The following is a 20586-nucleotide window of genomic DNA, read 5'->3' as shown; positions in this document are numbered from 1 at the left end:
ATATATATATATATATATATATATATATATATATATATATATAAAATGTGACTTACCAAACGAAAGCGCTGGCAGGTCGATAGACACACAAACAAACACATACACTTGTTTGTGTTTGTGTGTTTGTTTGTGTGTCTATCAACCTGCCACCGCTTTCGTTTGGTAAGTCACATCATCTTTGTTTTTAGATATATTTTTCCCATGTGGAATGTTTCCCTATGTATATGTATATAAGAGAGGTCCTAGAACGCTGCCCTGAGGTACTCCGATTGGCACAGTCTGCAGGTCCAATCTGTACACAATGCTTTGGTTTTTATTGTTTGCTGAGGTAATTTCTACAACCTGTTTTCTATTGTGGAGATATGACTGAAACCATTTTAATGCAACTGCTTGTATACCTATAGCATCTAGTTTGTCTAGCAAGATATCATGATCAACAGTATCGGATGCCTTCGAAAAGTCCAAGTTTATTCCTACTGTACTGTTATTTCTGTCAAGTCCCATTACAACGTTTTCAATGAATTGGGTAATGGCTGTTTCTGTACTCATGCCTTTGCAAAAACCATGTTGGTTTACAGATGGGAGATTGAATTTTTTGATGTGATTTGTAATTGTATTTTTGATGACAATCTCTATTGTTTTTGAAAATACAGATAACAAAGCTATTGGTCTATAATATCCCACTTCATTTATATTACCCTTTCTATACAATGGTTTTATTTCTGAAATTTTAAATATTTTCTTATAAATTTTCTTATATGTCTTAACATATTCTGCAGAGTTCTCATCTTGGTTGTCTTTTCTCAGTTGACTGAAAAGTTTTAGCTTTTGACTGGATATTCTGATAACAGGTGTTATCCACTGGCTGCTGTTCCTTGGCATAACATTAATTGTTGTCAGTTTTTTGGAAAAAACATTTCAAATATGGACATGAAAGTATTATAAAATGCATTGAATAATTCATCACTGGCTGCTGTTCCTTGGAATAACATTAATTCTTGTCAGTTTTTTGGAAAACACATCTCAAATATGGACATGAAAGTATTATAAAACACATTGAGTGATTCATCAGTTGATGATTTTGAGTATACATCTTCCCAATGATTGAATAAAAATATTTACCTTTTCTGGGTAGAAGTGCCTTTTATATTCCCACTTGTATTTAACCACCTCAGGTACAGAAGAATTTACGTGTGTTACTAGTGTGTTGTGAAAGACCTAAGTTTACGTTTTGTGCCTCAGTAACATCATTTTCGATATTTGTAAAGATATCATCTAATGGGGAAGAATATGATTCTGTTATTCTAGTGGGATCCTTGAAGAGTGGTTTCATGTGAAAGCTGTTTAGGATACTCAAAAGCTGTCTTTTTTTCTTAATTTTCAATTAAGAGGTTGATGTTAAAATCCCCACATAGTAATAAGTTCACTTCATTGTTATACAAAATGTTTAGCACTGTTTCCAAATTTTAAAAAAATATGTTTTTGTCACCTGGTGGTGACCTGTACATTGATATGACACTTAGTTTTTTGCGCTTCTCCTCAGATTTTAGGTCTATGGCACATGATTCAAAATGTTTCTCGATATTTAGATGGTATGCTTCAGGTCTAACTTTATACCCAGCCCAGCCCTAGTGTATATGCATACTCCACCATTTTTACAAAAACTGCGGCAATAATGAGATGCTAATTCAAAACTGCTTATATTTATAGGACTTAATTAACTGACCCTGCACAATTGTTCTGATAGACAAATACAAGAGGTATCTACAAAGTTGTTTTTGTCAACTTCTAATTCTAACACTTTATTCTTGAGACACTGAATGTTTTGATTCATTATCTTGAAAGGTTTGCAAGTATTTGTTATTTTCTCAATACCTGGTGAAGTGCTGCTCTGTTGCTGATTTTTGACACTTATCTGCAATTTTTCAGGATGATTTGTCACAATCTCTTCCTTTTCTTCATTTGGTGCCATAAAAAATCATCACTAAGTGAAGCAGCTGCACCTAGCTTTTTGCTCCTCCTCAGGCAGTGTTTATCAGCTGCTACTGTTGTTGGAAGTTCAGTGGCTGCTGCTGTGGTGCTGTCGGTGACATGGTTTCTTGTACAGTGACTATGTTTGCTTTTTCTACTGACACTGTTTCTGCTGGAGGTGGGGCTGCTGCTGCAACTGATGATGGTTTTTCTTCAGCTACTGATGGTTCTTCTGCTATTGAAATAGGTTTAGTTGTTATTGATGTTTCTTCTGCTGTTGTTGTTGTGTCATTGTTTTTGTTGATGTTGTCATTGGTGGTGGTGGTGCTGGTGGTGGTGGGGGTGGTACTGCTGTTGCTGTCATTTGTGTTGCACTTGCTACAACTGGCTTTGGCGATTTATTTGATACTGCTGTTTGTGTTGCAGATATTTACAGGTGCCTCTTGATTTTTTCCAACAATTTCTGGGTCACAATTTCCTTCCCTAGACTGTTCAAGTGAAGACCATGTGATGTGTGAAACCTGTGCCCAATGTCGCTGGCTGGGCGTTAATATCAACAACATCAACATTTTTGAATTGCTTGCATATATCAGAAAGAAGGTCATTGGCAGCTCTTATCTCCTTGATTACACAAGACCAATGTGGCAATATATCATTTGAGCCACCAAACATAGCTATAAAGTCACCTGAAGATAACTCCATAATTTCTTTATAATGGATAGTATTCATTATTTCTGAGAGGGGCACTCCTGGCTTGACAAAGCTCGTGGCTTTCACAACTGCTGTCTCATTAACACGAGAGGCAATTCCACGTCCATGGCAATCGGCTTGAATATAAAGTTTCATCAAGCGATCACGAATTTTTTGCTGTGACATTGGTACATGTTGTCATAGTTTGCGAGTCTTCAGGGGTGCAGAAATGGCTAGTTTAGGTATCTGAATGTTTGCAGTAGCATTTTCTGATGCAGAGCTCAACACTTACTGTACTTTGGACATCATATTGGTTTTTTAAAGGAATTGGTGAATCTGGTAACTCTCTGGTGTTACCGGTGTCACCTTTCCACTCCGATATTGTGCTTTTGGTTGTTTTCTGTGACGGACTGAGTTTCTTGTACCATAAATTGAGCTCTCTTTCGCATACAATGCATATGATGCCATTTTTGCCACCTCTGCTCCTAGTTTTTACACATGCGATAACTTGTTTTAGTGTTGATACAAGTTCTCGTGCCTGAGTGAAATTTATCATACAATTTACTTGCATTCTGTTGTGTGCCTTTGTTACAGTCGTGTTTTAAAACCTTTAAAACCTTGTTTTGTTTGAACAGTCTTTCTGTTAAGTTTGTGAACTAAATCATCTGGAAGACATTTTGAGCAGAACCATATCTTACATTTTGTATATGTATTTACACATTTATAATGGAACACAGTTTTACATATCGCGCACATTACACATTTTGCTGCACATTTCTCGCGGATGCAGGGGTCTGAACGTATTATTTCACTTGATTCATTGTATGACGATGTGGACACTCCATGTGTGAAGTTTTCTTCATACCTTCTTCTGACTTCATTGTTCTTTTCTGTTACTTTTCTGATGATGTAGCACAAAAAACAAAAATACTCGCAATGTATATCGATACTATTACACATTGTACACTTTTCCTCATTCTTTTTGTACTTTTGTTCAGACCTAGTATTCTGCCAATTTATTCATGCTCTAATTTTCTTTCACATTCATGTTTGGACCTAACTGACAATCAAATGATGCAAAACAAACTACTTTGCTTTATTCATCATGTAATGGCTTCAGGAAAGTCTATAAGAGTAAGCAATACAAATTGCAGTGTGTCTGACTAGTCAGCATCAAATATTCAAATCTGATGCTGAAGATGTAGAGCCTAAATGGTTAAAATTCAAAAGTAGTGTTCAATATGCCTTAGACCATACATGGAAAGTAAGTTTTTGAGGGATGGGAAAGATCCAGTGTGCTTCAATAGCTGTGTTAGAAAGCTCTATGAAAGCAAAGAGAGCTTCATCACAGATTTAAGTGAAGTTGAAGCTTAGTTGACAAACAATAGCTGAATGAATTCAAGATGAGTGTGTGGAGATCAATTTGAGGTATTCATAAATCTGTAAGTAAAATTTTGACAATCAATCTGATAAAAAAATCGTAAGGAGCTTTATCCTATATAAAATCAAGAAGTAGACTGACATGACATGTTCAGTCACTCAGTGACTGTTCTAGCATCAGAATGGAAGACTACAGAAAGGAGGTCAAAGTACTGAGTTTAATCTTCTGAAATTGTTTCATGTCAGAAGAGTGTAATATGGTTCCTGCTTTCAATCATTGTATGAATGCTAAAGTGGTAGATACTGAGATATTTGATTGCAGAATAGAAAATCAACTAAAATCACTCAATGGGAGAAAGGCATCTGGAATGGATGAGGCACCTGTGAGATTATACAACAAAACTGTTTCTCATAATAGCGGTAGTTTATTATAGATCACTGGAGCAATGAATGGCACCTGCTACCTGGAAAAATGTGCAAGTCAAGAAGGGTCACAAGACAGATGCACATAGTTATAGGACTATATCATTGATGTCAATCTGTCGTAGAATTATGAAACATGTTTTATGCTCATGTATTATGACTTTTTTTGGAGAACCAAATTTTCCTCCATAAAGCTCAATGTGAATATCACAAATGGAGATCTTGCAAAACTCTTCTTGCTCTGCCCACCCATGAGATCCAGAGCACAAATAGACAATGGTACGCAGGTTGAAGCCATGTCAGTTGATTTCAGGAAGGCATTTGATGCTGTTGTTTAGTGAACGAAATACAAGGTTACTGAGTACTGGACCAGATACTGGACCAGACTTGTGATTGGATCCTGAACTTCCTTGTGGATAGAACTCAATTTGTTGCTCTTAATGTAAAAAAAACTGACTGACATAAATGTAATTTCAGGAGTACCCAAAGGATTTGCAATAGGGCCATTGCAGTTTAAAATAAATACTGGATGATACTTATTTTAAAAAAAAAAAAAAAAAAAAAAAAAAAACATGTAACGCAGATGACGCTGAGAGAAGTAATATAATATAAAATGCATGGAGTCACAAATGTCAGGAAATACCACAAAAATGGACAAGAAAAGTTGAATATTTGATGTCACCAGATGCTGTAGATTACTGCGTATGCACCAGTTGGGCTTAGACATCAGGGGATGATTGAGAATGCAATAGTTGCATCCGAGCAAATTGTGCCAATTTTGAACACATTTTGTAAATGTGATCTGTTGTAAACATAGAAGTTAGAAAATTACTGTCCACACTGCAATGAAGTAGAGGCTTTTCTTATTTTGTGTAAAAAAATGTAGGTAATTTACTGGTAATGACAGAATTTGGAAGCTTATACTCATGTACTTGTGATATGATATGGTAGGTTTTTGTTGTACAGTACATTGCAATAAACCAGCAGGGATTGTGAGATTGGTAAATAAAAAATAATAAATCATATGTCAGTGTAAACACATAGTTGTCAAACACAATGAAAAAACACTGCCTGCCAGATGCAAGTCTGAAACCCTGAAGTCCACGCACTAAAGCTCCACAAAACAGCCCGATCTGATGTGAACACTTGACATTGGCTGGGATGAGCAGGTGTGACAGATTGATAGGTTCAATTGCTGCATGTGCAGTGAGGTGCATCATCTAGTGGCGTCACATATTGAACATCTGTCATCCACTTTTAGGGTATTTCCTGACATTTGTGACCCCACATGCATTATATTAAATTACTTGTCTCAGTGTCATCTACATCACTTCAGAGATTTGTAATAGGAATCACCTTGCACAAATGATCTAGGGAATAACATCAAAAACTTCATAACGCTAAGAGGCTTTTATCAGATGATGCAGTTATCTACAGGAAGATTACCAGACCAGAAGACTGTAATGAATTGGAGGAAGACCTGCAGAGGATTGATAATTGCTGTAGGTGCCGGCATTTGACCAGGAACATAAGTAAATGCAACGTGTTAAACATTTATTGGCAAAGAAATGCACTACTGTTTGTTAATACTATTGGAGATAAATCCTGGAATCAATAACTAATGTGAAGTGCGTGGGAGTAACCATACAGAGTGACCTACAATAGAATGACTACAAAAACAAATTGCAGGCAAAGTAGATGCCAGCTGGAGATTAATTGGGAGAACCTTAAGAAATATCATTCACCCATGAAAGAAGTGACTTACAAAGCACTTGGACATCGCTCATCTGTCTGGGAAATTGATAGAGAAATAGAGGAGACCCAATGAACACCAGCATGTTTCATCATGAGGTCATTTATTAATCAGTGCAACAGCACTACAAAGATGTTCAACAAATTCAAAAGAGGCATTATGCATCACAGAGAGGTTTATTATTGAAATTTCAAGACAGCAGATCCCCAGGAAGAGATAAGCAACATATTACTTGTATTGTATTGTCTTGTATTGTATGTTAACCGGTGACCTAGAAACGACGGAGAGGCTCCGTCCCCGCAGCAGCCGCAGTGGTCCACAACCCCATGATGACTACCGCAGTCCACTTCACCCCTCCACCACCCCACACCGAACCCAGGGTTATTGTGTGGTTTGGCCCCTGGTGGACCCCCCAGGGAACGTCTCATACCAGACGAGTGTAACCCCTATGTTTGCGTGCTAGTGTAATGGTGGTGTACACGTATGTGGAGAAATTGTTTGTGCAGCAATCGCCGACATAGTGTCACTGAGGGAGAGTAAGAGGAACCATGCCACATTCGCTGAGGCAGATGGAAAACCGCCTAAAAACCATCCACAGACTGGCTGGTTCACCAGACCTCGACACAAATCCGCCGGGCGGATTCGTGCTGGGGACCAGTGCTCCTTCCTGCCTGAAAAGCTGTGCGTTAGACTGCACGGCCAACCGGGCGGGCAACATATTACTTCATCCTGCATATATCTTATAAAATGACCGCAATGAGAAAATCAGAGAAGCTGGAGCTCATACAGAGGTTTAACAGCATTAATTCTTCTCACATACCACTCATGAATGAAGAAGGAAAAGAGTGAAAGTTACTGGGACCAGTACCAGAATACCCTCTACCACATGCCTTCAGGTGGCTTGTAGTACGTAAATATCTATGTGTATACAAGGTTACTTCTTATTGGGAATAAACCTTTTTGTCAGCAATCACTTCCTTACATTCTGTTCATTGTGCAAAGCATAATGTGTTTCATGGATGAATTTTAATTTTTAATGAATGCTCAGCACATTAAACTGTGTCTAAAAGGTGAGTTCTGATGGAAATGTATTTGTTTTAACAAGGGGGCTCACAGTTCAACAACAGTACACATTTATTTAACATACATTCCTATGAAAGGGATAGCATACACAGATACATAAAGAAGTAAATGTCCACATTTGTGCCAACTTTTAAACAACCAGTGTAGATTTTACTTACTGAAGCAGCAAATCTTGATTATTGCAAGAACAGAATGGATGCCTACTGTGGTTTTAATTTGCATACCTCACCACTACCAAGACAGATGGAATTTCTTTCAACTAGTGTCAAACATTTATTAAAATAAATCATTTTCCTGCATAGGCTATTCTTTTAGGGAAAGAATTCTTTTAAGAAATTTACAGTGTCTGTGCACCCATATGTGAAAAAGACTAATGCACAACAGCTTCATAGCTTCATCATTTTCCCAGCTCTTTCATGCAGCAGATAGTCATAAAAACAAAACTCATTTCTGGCTGCATGTAGTTCTTTCAGCTGCACTGCTGTTAGTGTAAGATGATCTAATTGTCATAAAACAATATTAAAGCATTACTGGTATTTCCATAAATGAATGTATGGTAGCACTTGTGATGAAACATACTAGCTTCAGCTTCTTAAGTTCCTTCTGATATAACTTCTGATTTGCCTTTGTGGCCTACTCTAATATCACTCTTCAATGCAAACATTGGGACAATGCAGTACATTATTTGGAAAAAAATTCCGAAAGATGCTTGTCCTGATGCATAATTTATTGTCTGCCTTGTGTCCCTTCACTAATGCTGATATTGTAATGATTTTGAGTATTTATTCCCTGTAGTCATCAGAGGTAAGAAAAGTAACTCAACTACGAGAAATAACATAACTTTATTGTATTAATAAAACAAATACATAAGAGCACAAGTGAAAAGCACAACAGTGTAAGCACAGACTGAAGTCCAAAGATCTTAGCATTCATCATAGTAGGTGGTTGGTTGGTTCGTTCGTGAACCATCAATAGTCACCAAAGAGCTCCTCCCCCCCCCCCCCCCCACCCTCCCAGCAGTGTGGAGTGTGGGGAAGGATGCACAGACAGTACCAGTGCTAGATCCCGTTGGGTGGAGCAGTGGTTAGGTGGTATCAGAAGGGACAGTCAGCAATACTGAATGACCAGCCTTGTGATGAGAGGTCCCCAAGAGAGGCATGACTGGATCATTCTCAATGACTGGGGAAGGTTGGAGATGCAAATGTTAGAGACCAAATAGTCTTTTAATCAGGCAGGTGCCTGCAGGTGTTGCCCTGCATGGTAAGGAGGGATCTCTGGCACACACACCTGGTCATGTGCATGTGCAAGTAGCAGCACAGTAATGGTGAGACTACCACATCCATCAATGGTTGCCGTGATGTCGCCCTAATCACCATCACTCAGTAGCTGGAATGAGCACAGAAGGGTGATGTAAGTGGTGGATGAGTTGTTGGGAGAATAAGGAGAAGTGACAAACATAAAGATCACACCATCATGAAATTGAAGAAACAGATCCTTGATGCAGAAGTCAGGTATGTTCATGGAGAAGACCAGAGCACTAACAGGGGAAGACAGGTGGTAATGGGAGCACAGAATGTCCACATATCCTAACTACTTCTTCTGGTAGGGTGCATCAACAAGGCACTAGTGTCAGGGGTTACAATTTTGGGGGAGAGGGGGGCGGGGGGAATAGAGCTCTGGGATGAGTAATTGTTACCCACAGTGAGGGTATCATCCGTCAATACTGCATCTGCATGTGTGGTCATAGAGGCTCCTAGTGTCCGAGAAGGTTTGACTCTGTTTAAGGAAACTTTCTGACATTTCCACTTGAGAAGAGTGTCCACTGTGTTATCTACAAGGCTAAGTACCTCATGCAGCCCAGAGTACGGTGGTTGGGAGACACATGAATGGTGTCACTGTGAAGCATAAGAAACTTACAGTGTGCCTGATCACTGTATATGAACTCTCACTGTATGGTGTGAGGATGCAGTGCAGGTATAAGTATATTTGTGATGTGTGAGCAAACAAGCTCAACTAGTGGAGGGAGCTTGGCCTGTGGTAGGGGCTCTGTATCCTTGATTAACTCACCAAGTATAACTAAGGATTCATCATAGAGGATATCAGCAAGGGAAGAGGTCAGGTCATCTCTGTTAGATGACTGAATGATACATGGTAGGACCTGTGACCAGAAATCAGGATGGCTCAAGACAGCTGCTTTAAGGGTATGGTGCTAATGTACAACACATACATTGCTCTGCAGGTAGTATGCAGTTGTAAGAAACATGTCAACACTGCACAGAGAGCATAATCTGGAAAAAAGGAGGGACTAGAATAGATGTCCCTGATCAGTGGTGATGGATGTGGGGCATCTGAAACATGAAATCCATGCAGAAGCTAAAGTGTGTGTGACAGAACCAGCTGCACAGACTGCACCAATTATGTTGGAGCAAGGGAAGCAACAAGCTAGACTTAAGTGGTTTCACGCTTTGGATGGGAAGGAGGGAAACATAAAGCCATTTCCACTCTAGAAAAACACCACAACAAATCACACTGATGCAGTTTGTTCACAGAAAGAAAAGAAAAGATATCTTCTTCTTCTTCTTCTTTTTCTTGGACTTATTCCTTATTTTCATGGGGTCAGCATGTTAATCTAGATTTAGCAATGTTGGTGGTAGAGAGTGGCTGGATTCTCTTCCTGCCATGATCCCTTCTGCAAGAAGTCAAAATTTGTGCACCCAATCTGTCTGTGTGTATTGTTATCCCATGTGAAATAATGAGAACATTTTTGAAATTGTGAATCATGTCTTTATCTTAGCAGGGACTTGGGTACCAGCCTGGTATTCACCTACCTGCATGTGTGAAATTGCATAAGAACCACATTCAAGTTGGTCAGCACACTGACTCTTGTGTTAATCTGCCAGGCAGATCTGGTAAGCTAATGTGTGCAGATATCCAGGTGGGTAGTAAAGAAAAGAAATAAATGGATTTTAATGTGTAAAATCATTAATACAAAGATTAACCTAGAAAGTTAGCACTACACCTCGAAATCCTCATGTCAAGTTTTTTCACTAAAGACATCAATAATGCCATTACAATCAATAATGTTTACAATTTCACTTTCAATTTGCAAAGAATAATAGCTTCCATTTGCAACAATGACAACTCTCCCTCTCCCTCTCTCTCTCTCTCTCTCTCTCTCTCTCTCTCTCTACAGTGTCTCATGAAGTGAGGGCATGTGACATTGTTGATGGTGATCCATCTGTCAGACGAGGGCTTTAAGCTTGGGTGGATCCCTTGATGCTATTGGAGAACAATAGGCTATGTGCCAGCACTGAGTTTCATCCCTCTCTCTTCACTTACCATCATCCAACACAAACATTACCCACACTACACACTCTCATTACAGTCTTCTGCAATCATCAGATGCTCTTAAACGCACAACTCCCCCATTTCATGAAGGAAAGCTGCCATTGTGCATCAAGGCCAGAACAACCTTTCCTAGAAGGCAGATGTACCTGCACTTTGGGGCTTGCCAGCCAACAATGACCTATGTCTTTACTTTCTTTTACTATGATGAAGAAGCAGCCATAGCAATCTTGTCTTGTACACAAATCAATTTGAAACACAAAACTAGAGAAGTTACTACATTGTTGTTGTTGTTGTTGTTGTTGTTGTGGTCTTCAGTCCTGAGACTGGTTTGATGCAGCTGTCCATGCTACTCTATCTTGTGCAAGCTGCTTCATCTCCCAGTAACTACTGCAGCCTACATCCTTCTGAATCTGCTTAGTGTATTCATATCTTGGTCTCCCTCTACCTAATTGTTGCCTCAGAACATGTCCTACCAACCAATCCCTTCTTCTAGTCAAGTTGCGCCACAAGCTCCTCTTCTCCCCAATTCTATTCAATACCTCCTCATTAGTTATGTGATCTACCCATCTAATCTTCAGCATTCTTCTGTAGCGCCACATTTGAAACCTTCTATTCTCTTCTTGTCCAAACTATTTATCATCCATGTTTCACTTCCATACATGGCTACACTCCACACAAATACTCTCAGAAACGACTTCCTGACACTTATATCTATACTCGATGTTAACAAATTTCTCTTATTCAGAAACACTTTCCTTGCCATTGCCAGTCTACATTTTACATCCATTCTACTTCGACAATCATCAGTTATTTTGCTCCCCAGATAGCAAAACTACTTTACTACTTTAAGTGTCTCATTCCCCAGTCTAATTCCCTCAGCATTACCCGAGTTAATTCAACTACATTCCATTATCCTTGTTTTCCTTTTGTTGCTGTTCATCTTATATCCTCCTTTCAAGACACTTTCCATTCCGTTCAACTGCTCTTCCAAGTCCTTTGCTGCCTCTGACAGAATTACAATGTCATCGGCGAACCTTAAAGTTTTATTTCTTTTCCATGGATTTCAATACCTACTCCGAATTTTTCTTTTGTTTCCTTTATTGCTTGCTCCACATACAGATTGAACAACACTGGGGAGAGGCTACAACCCTGTCTCACTCCCTTCCCAACCACTGCTTCCCTTTCATGTCCCTCGACTCTTATAGCTGACATCTGGTTTCAGTACAAATTGTAAATAGCCTTTTGCTCCCTGTATTTTACACCTGCCACCTTCAGAATTTGAAAGAGAGTATTCCAGTCAACATTGTCAAAAGCTTTCTCTATGTCTAAAAATGCTAGAAACATAGGTTTGGCTTTTCTTAATCTAGCGCTTCTAAGATAAGTCGTAGGGTCAGTATTGCCTCACGTGTTCCAATATTTCTACAGAAACCAAACTGATTTTCCCCGAGGTCAGCTTCTACCAGTTTTTCCATTCGTCTGTAAATAATTCGTGTTAGTATTTTGCAGCCGTGTCTTATTAAACTGATAGTTCGGTAATATTCACATCTGTCAACACTTACTTTCTTTGGGATTGGAATTATTATATTCTTCTTGAAGTCTGAGGGTATTTCGCCTGTCTCATACATGTTGCTCACCAGATGGTAGAGTTTTGTCAGGACTGGCTCTCCCAAGGCTGTCAGTAGCTCTAATGGAATGTTGTCTACTCCCGGGTCCTTGTTTTGACTTAGGTCTTTCAGTGCTCTGTTAAACTCTTCACGCAGTATCATATCTCCCATTTCATCTTCATCTACATCCTCTTCCATTTCCATAATATTGCCCTCAAGTACCTTGCCCTTGTATAGACCCTCTATATACTCCTTCCACCTTTCTGCTTTCCCTTCTTTGCTTAGATCTGGGTTTTCATCTGAGCTCTTGATATTCATACAAGTGGTTCTCCTTTCTCCAAAGGTCTCTTTAATTTTCCTGTAGGTAGTATCTATCTTACCCCTAGTGAGATAAGCCTCTACATTCTTACATTTGCCCTCTAGCCATGCCTGCTTAGCCATTTTGCACTTTCTGTCGATCTCATTTTTGAGATGTTTGTATTCCTTTTTGCTTGTTTCATTTACTGTATTTTTATGTTTTCTCCTTTCATCAATTAAATTCAATATTTCTTCTGTTGCCCAAGGATTTCTACTAGACCTAGTCTTTTTACCTACTTGATCCTCTGCTGCCTTCACTACTTCATCCCTCAAATCCACCCATTCTTCTTCTACTGTATTTCTTTCCTCCATTCTTGTCAACTGTTCCCTTATGCTCTCCCTGAAACTCTGTACAACCTCTGGTTTAGTCCATTTATCCAGGTCCCATCTTCTTAAATTACCACCTTTTTGCAGGGATGAGTGCGGGTACAACGAGATTAAATTCGCCCCCCAACTGAACTAAATAATGGACCAAATTCTACACTAGTGACAGTGCTGATACATTGTTCTTCATATTTTCAAATTACATTCATTTTTTGGGACCAGTTATACTGAAAATACAAGCACTTGTCAAGGTCTCTTGCAGGCCTCTTTCCTCTTGGCAACCGACGCCCTGGCTCACCTTATCTGTGAGTAAAAGAACATAAGAAATTCAGAGTAACATTTATTGAGTGGATACACTTACCCTCACAAGTTTTTCTGAGTCTCCTCTCCACTTACTAACAAGTGAGCAGGCTGATATATTGAAGAATGTTGTTTTGCATTGTGCTGCAACAGCTTTGGCAAGCAAAGTTTTCCCTGAAATATAAAGTTCTTGAATGCATCACCGGGGTACTTTCTCAGACTAAAAATTACAATAAATATAATAAATATTACAGAAAACTTTAGTTTTACATTGTGTACCTGTTCCTGGTGGTCCATACAGTAATAAACCCTTCCATGGTGACAGAATTCCTGAGAACAGCTCTGGGTATTTGACTGGGTAGACAACAGCTTCTTTAAGCAGACTTTTGGCTTTATTTAATCCCTTTACATCATCCCAGTGAACATTCAAGTTCATCATCCATATATCCTAAATAATTAAGAATTTGTTATTATAGTGCACTGAGATTTAGACAGCTCTGAAGCCTTGATTATTTCATACACACCTGTATAATAATTTCTGCCAGATCTTTGTATTCACCACTGAAATGTGGTGGAGGTTGCAATAATGTACTCCTGATGGAGTTATTCTCTTCTGTCTTACTGTTGTCTGCCACTAGCAGTTGTATTACCTTTATCTCTGACTGCAAATCCTTAGATAACTGTTCAGCATCAACTGACTTATCTGGTTTACAGTCATTTTTTCCACCCTCTTTCTGCTCAAAGGAATTACTTTCATTATTCAGAGTTGATGATGAACTGTTGGCTTGTACTGTTTTCTTCTTTTGAAAGTTATTTTTTGATTTTGGAACTGAGAAATTTGTTGATTCTCTATTTTCTACTGCCTTCTTGCATATTTTAGGATACTTTTGGAATCTTAGATAGTAGTATGTTTCATACTCCATAACTATAGTTGGAAGGTCTATGTTGTCACAGACTTCATATTCACCAGTCAAACATGCTTCTTTGGACAGACTTTGAGCAGAACACTGAAGTCTTAAAAACAAATAATCAATGACAAAAACAGAACTAAAGGAAAAGATCATAAAATATTAATGCAGTATATAAAATTATATGGTATTTTAAATTGGGTAATAATGGACTGAAGAATGAAACAAAAAACAACAGTGAATATAACGTCAAACATTTACCTGAGAATAAAAGAAGATGAAGTACATGTCTGAAGAGGCAACTGAGCAATACTGTGACATTACAACAGATATTAGAGTTACACTATTACTGAAGACTTGCCACAACTAATTTGTACATTAAATGATCGCAAATCAACACCTTACATAATTAGTGGTTACCACTTGGAAAGAAAACAGCTTTATCCCCAGTTATTCTATTTGGCTGCTGTTTATTTATAATTACATATTTAATGAATATATTGTTTGGTTGATAGCATTTACTATGAATTTTCTAAGTTACAAAAAAGGTTTTCCAAACTTTGCATTTAAATAATTCATCCCTATACCCATTGTTTATGATCTATGTTGCTGTCTATCTTTTAACACCTGGATCTCATTTGTCCATTCTTCATTTCTTCTTAGAAATTACGACCCTCATCTCCCCCCTCCCCCACCCCCATCATACCTGCATATCATGCACATTACAATCACCCTTTTCATCTAGTCAGACCTGTAATTTTCCAAGAATTTCACTCCTCCAACCTCGCTGCACTTCCATCCCTAAAGCCCTTCTTAGTGGGTCAAGTATCACGAACATGGAATGAACAGATGAGTTCACCTCATACCCCTACCTTTTACCTACTCTGAAAACTCCACAAACCAACTCTAGTGGTCTTGCTGCTCGTTGCCCCTTCATGGCTCCTTACAGCATTCCCACGGCCTTAATTTACCAACATCCTTAATCAATCTTATCTACACCTAAGAAGTTAATCACTTCCTCCACGTCCTTACCACAATTCCTGTCCCATAAGCATGCCACTGTGTTTGTTACACTGCTGTATGCTAACATCCCCAATGCCCATGAACTTTCTGTCATTGGCTCTACCTTTCCCCATGTCTTCTTGACACTGATACTTCCTTCCTAACCCTTTGGGCCACTCACAAATGTTCATAATTTGAAGAACAATAGCTACAAACATATCCACAGAACTACCACATTAATTCATGGAGTACCTTTCTACTCCAGCCTATTTATGGGTCTGCTGGAGGAATTCTTTCCATCCAGGAGTCACATTCAGAAGGAGGAAGTTCACATCCGTTTCTTACCACCTAAATTTAGTTTTTACTACATTACTTAAGCCAAATTCTGGTATGGCTCCTTTAAAAAGGGCATTGTTGATTTCTTTTCTTGTCCTTTTCCAATCTGAGATGACTGTGCTCAGCTTGTGCCATCAGCTGGGCATTAATCCCTAATCTTTCTTACTTATTTCCTAACAACAACAATGTGGGAAGGATAGATTGCTACTTATTGTAAAGAAGTCACATTAAGTAGCAGACAGGCACAAGTAAAAGACACTTTCACAAAGGTTTCAGCCACAGTCTTCATCAGCAAAAGAGAAACAGAGAAACACACACCATTCATACTCACAAGCAAGCACACCTCATGCACACAACTGGAAGCTCGGGCCAGAATGCAACCATCACATGGGATGGAAGCAACAATCTGCAGGGGGTGGAGAAGGGATAGTGGTGTATGGGTGAGTGGGGGGGGGGGGGGGGGGGGGGGGAGTAGGTGGGGCAGTGGGTGGGTGGTGGTGGTGGTGGGGGGAGGGGGGGGGGGAGACAGGAAAGCTGTCTGCCAGAGTGTGCACTGTCAGGTCATGGGGCAGGGAACTGGAGAAAAAAACGAGTGAAAAGGAGAGGAGCAGGGAAATATTGGCAGAGAGTGGCAAACAAAGAGGGTAAGAGGTAAGAATGGGGAGGAGATGATAGGATGGGGGGAGGGGGGGATGGAAACTGTTAGGTGGAGGGTGCAGTATATTACTATAGGTTGAGGTCATGATAATTATGGGAGTGGAGAATGTGTTGGTAGGTTGTTATATCAATATGAAAAGCTGTGCAGTGATTCAGCACAGCTGGTAAATGATATGGCTGCATTCATAGCTGGCCCAACCCCTGATGGGGTAGGATAAACTGGTGACAGGACTGGAATAGGAAGTGCTGGGTTGTTGGACTGGGCAGATCTTGCACCTTGGTCTTTTACAGGGGTATGATGGTTGTGGCAAGAGATGGATTAGGAGCGGCATAGGGATGGACTAGGATGTTATGGAGGTTGGGTGGGTGACCGAACACCACTTTGGGGGGACGGGAAGGATCTTGGGTAGGATGCCCGTCATTTCAGGGCATGATGATAGATAATCAAAGCCCTGGTGAAGGATGTTGTTTAGTTGTTCCAGTTCAGGGTGGTACTGGGTGATGAAGGGGGCACTCCTTTGTGGCTGGTTCTTGGTAGTGGTGGGAGGATTGGGGGTTAGAGGGAAAATAGCATGGGAGATCTGGCTCACTTCACATATAACCACCCTCTGGACAATCCCCATTCCAGATGATATGGATGCAACACTCGACAGCAATGGGATACTCAAGATACATGTCTTCCTCTTCGCCACTCCTCCAACACCTCCCGTGCCAGTACAGTTCACACATGCAGGGCAACCAGTCCATCCACCTTACTGGATGGCTGACTATACCTTCTGTAGTCCAACATGCATGGACCTACCTGACTCCACAAAAAACAGTCCACCCATGCCTTCCATTAGGACTAGTCATGGCATAGATGGTCATGCTACCTTGCATAATCAGCCAACACCTGTTGAGCAGCCCTCAACACCGCTGTATTTGACAACATCCACTTCCTCTCCCTAAGGCTCTGCACTCACAAGAGTGGAGTGGGGAGAGGGGGCTCTGTGGCAACCATAGATTGCGAATGATGATAGAATGAGGAGTGCTCTATCTTCAGATTTAGTGAGCTTTGAATCTTGTTTTGGGTCTATGGTTGTATTCGCTCAACATGTGTTATTTTTTTGTTGTTGTGCACAAATAAAGAGTTGGTTATTTCTATCAGGAAGTTCATCGGTGTTGATAAAATACCAACAAGCTTTCCTGTTCTTGAATCCAGAACTGATCAGATAATTTGTAGAAAGATTAGCTAATGATGTACATTTTCTGTGTTCCAATGAACTGTTAGGGATTTCCATTTACATGGTTTATGTTGTACTGGAACTTTTGAATATCTTTGTACCCAGGTTCATAACTCCACTTCTTAACCCAAGAGAAGCAGACAAAGTCTACATGGAATTTATTTTTGTGTCTTGTATTACGATTGTGTAGATCAAAATTCAGCTGAAATTGGTTCCATTCAAGTAACAAAAAGTATTGAGGAATAAATAGAAGAGAAACTGAGTGCAAGATTTCCATGACATTTAAAAAGGATCCTGTGAGATGTATGGTTATCTACATTACACTATATTACGACTGCTCTCTCCTGTTGAGGAAATAATTTACTTACTTTAGTTGTTCTACTTCAGAATTTAATTTCATAAGACAATAAGGAATGAAAATGAGCAAAACAAGCCAACACTTGTCTCTATGTTAACACAATGACAAGTGCTTCTAAGGGCAAAGCATACCACATTGAGCTTCTTAATTCATTTATCTGTGTGATGAATCCATTTTAACTTGTTATTCAACTGAACCCCAAGGAATTTTGAACACAGTGTTTCACTTAGTGTACAATTATTAATATCTACTTCTGGTACTGGTAGGTCACTTGTGCTTGCATGAAATCACATAATCTGAGCCTTTATGAGATTAAGACTTAACTTGTCAGCTGTGGAACATTTGTAATTTGTTTAATTTAATTGCTAGCCCATAGACATCTTTCAACCTGCATAAGACATCATTCAGTCTCACACACACACACACACACACACACACACACACACACACACACACACACGATATGTTGTACCTATGTAAATACAGTATGTATAGGTCAATACATAACTGCACAGTTACAGTACTATTTGCAAATTCATCAACAATATAGAAAGCTTCTTCTTTCAGCCAGGATTTTACTGACTTTCCGAAGTTATTAATTTTTAACTGGCTCATCCCACATAGTAATTTTTAATAAAAGATTTGCCACACACAAAGTTTTTTTGTACTTTTTTAGTCTAGTCCAGCAGATATTCAAAGAGTTCTCATTCCTGTTTCTGAACAGTAGACATTTGATTTGGTATCTTGTTCATCCTGAATGATCCTAGTATGCATAATGGTGTGAAAGGTGTACAGACTTAGAACAGTCAGTGTTTTGTCTTCAGTATAATGTTTAGCTACATCTGATATGTCTCTGATAAGATTGTGTTCAGAACCTTGAGCACTATGCTTGTGTTGTTAATTAACATTACATGTTCTGAACTACTCTTCAAAATCATCAGAATATCATTTCTACAGGCTAAGAACAAATGTGGGCTCAGTACTAATTCTGGAACCAGGTATATATGATGTCCTCTCTCCCTTCTGACCCCCCTCCCCCATCCACAACCACAACCATTCTGAGGTTGGTTTAATCACTGTTGCAACTCTGTTTTCTAATATAAAGGTAAGACTAAGTGCAATAGAAGTGTTTATATTTTTACATATATGAGTTTCCCATGTACACAGGTATCAGACAGTAAAGTAGCATGAAAAGTAAGTGTCTTTAAAATGACAAGGAATTATATAAACCATAAGGCACATTAAACACAGCATAGTTTTCAGTTGCTTGTGAGAGGGCTTGCCTATTTGTGTGGGATTACAACATGACCAGCAATATTTTAACCAAATAAAGGCACACATTCCCAGTGTGATTGTGCCAGATATCAACAAAAAATTTAGCATGGTTTGTAAGTCCATAGACAGAGCCAACAAACCACAGGAAGTGAAGGAAGACAGGAAGGGAAGCAACCTAAACATTTTTGTCACCAGCCTCCTGACTAGCTTAATGTGGATCACCATGAATTCCTCTTAATCTCAGAGTAGCACTTCAACCCAACATCTCAGTTATTTGATGAATGTATTCCAATCTCTCCACTATAGTTTTCACCCTCTACAGCTCCCTTAACACCCATGGAAGTTATTTCTTGATGTCTTAACTGATGCTCCATCATCTTCTCTCTTTTCCTTCTTGTCAATGTTTCCCACATGTTCTTCTCCACACCAATTCCTTGGATAGCCTCCTCTTCTCTCATTTTATCAGTTAACCTAATTTTTAGAGTCCTTCTGAAGCATCACATCTCAAACACTTCAGTTCTCTTCCTTTCCACATATCTCATAGCACAATTCATTTGCAGACATTGCTGTTTGCAAACATACATTCTAAGAAAATTCCTCATCTATTCGTGGATCAGAAAAACAAAGTGATTGACAGGGTAGCTACCACTGCAAAAACCACACAGACAATGAACTTGGTTGTGTCTTCTCCAATGCTCACCATTGTCATATTGTCTGCTCCCTAGGTCAGTTGAAGAAGCAGCTTGTGGCCAGTAAAGTAACCAGTAAAGTAACTGTTGATTTCATTTTGCTATTTTCATTGTTTTTCTATTTTTTATGTGATAGAGTGTCCTAAACTAGATGCAAAAGTGTGCAAGAAAGCGATAAGATTATTACCACCCTGCTAATCAAACCCAATACTGCACATTAACAGGCAGTGTGTAAGTATGCCCATAACAGAAGTGCTCAGCTATTGCTGCAGCATCCACTTTGTGTGCACAGGCATACATGAAAAACAACATTTCTTCTGCCACTGCTCAACTCTTATTCACTTTTGAGCTGTGGCGCCATTGAGTTATTAGTCTGGTCTGTCGGCACCACTGGCTCAGTTCTAGTATTGACTATGCCTCTTGTGGCCCCATGCCAATATCTATGAGGAAGAGTTGGTATCTCTGACTTGTGCCCTTAGAAGGTTTTTGCTTGCCGATATATACACAGGGTATGCTGGCCCGAGACGGGGACACATACTTAGGGGATTGGCGGCAGCGACGCGACAATAGGTGGTCATGAGGTCCTAGCAGCCAAAGCCACTAGCTACTTAAGAAGATCCTGCATAGAGTGAGGATACTGGAGTACTTCATCAGGGTCAGTGTTCACTACAAGCAGTGGGCCAACATCCCATCAGTTGGTTAGCAACATTCGTGTCAGATGACTGTTCATGGCCTGGCTGCCCTGTTCTACCTGGCTTTCATCGGCACCACTCAGTAATCGCTGCAACGTACCATGGATCCACGGAACTGCTTGCTGATAGAGGGAAGTAGCATTCTGTAATCCTTGTGGTAATTTGTTTATTTGTCAACCTACCCTCCTTATTATTTCCTGGTTTGTACCTGAG

At 39.5% G+C, this 20586-nt stretch overlaps 1 protein-coding gene across 1 annotated transcript in view; it reads right to left on the bottom strand.

Annotated features, from left to right (window-relative positions):
* The window catches only part of LOC126412599 (katanin p60 ATPase-containing subunit A-like 2), a 191911-nt gene that overhangs the window by 60010 nt on the left and 111315 nt on the right, over positions 1 to 20586 (bottom strand). The window contains exons 4-6 of the mRNA XM_050082265.1: positions 13758 to 14247; positions 13513 to 13681; positions 13295 to 13407 (exon numbers count right to left, since the gene is read on the bottom strand). Of these exons, the coding sequence (XP_049938222.1) occupies positions 13295 to 13407; positions 13513 to 13681; positions 13758 to 14247 (772 nt within the window). The remainder of the gene's footprint in view (positions 1 to 13294; positions 13408 to 13512; positions 13682 to 13757; positions 14248 to 20586) is intronic.

The sequence above is a fragment of the Schistocerca serialis genome, chromosome 7 (assembly GCF_023864345.2).
Source record: "Schistocerca serialis cubense isolate TAMUIC-IGC-003099 chromosome 7, iqSchSeri2.2, whole genome shotgun sequence".
Classification (NCBI taxonomy): Eukaryota; Metazoa; Arthropoda; class Insecta; order Orthoptera; family Acrididae; genus Schistocerca; species Schistocerca serialis.
Note: the sequence above shows the minus strand (reverse complement) of the source record. Positions and strands in the feature narration are given on the sequence as shown.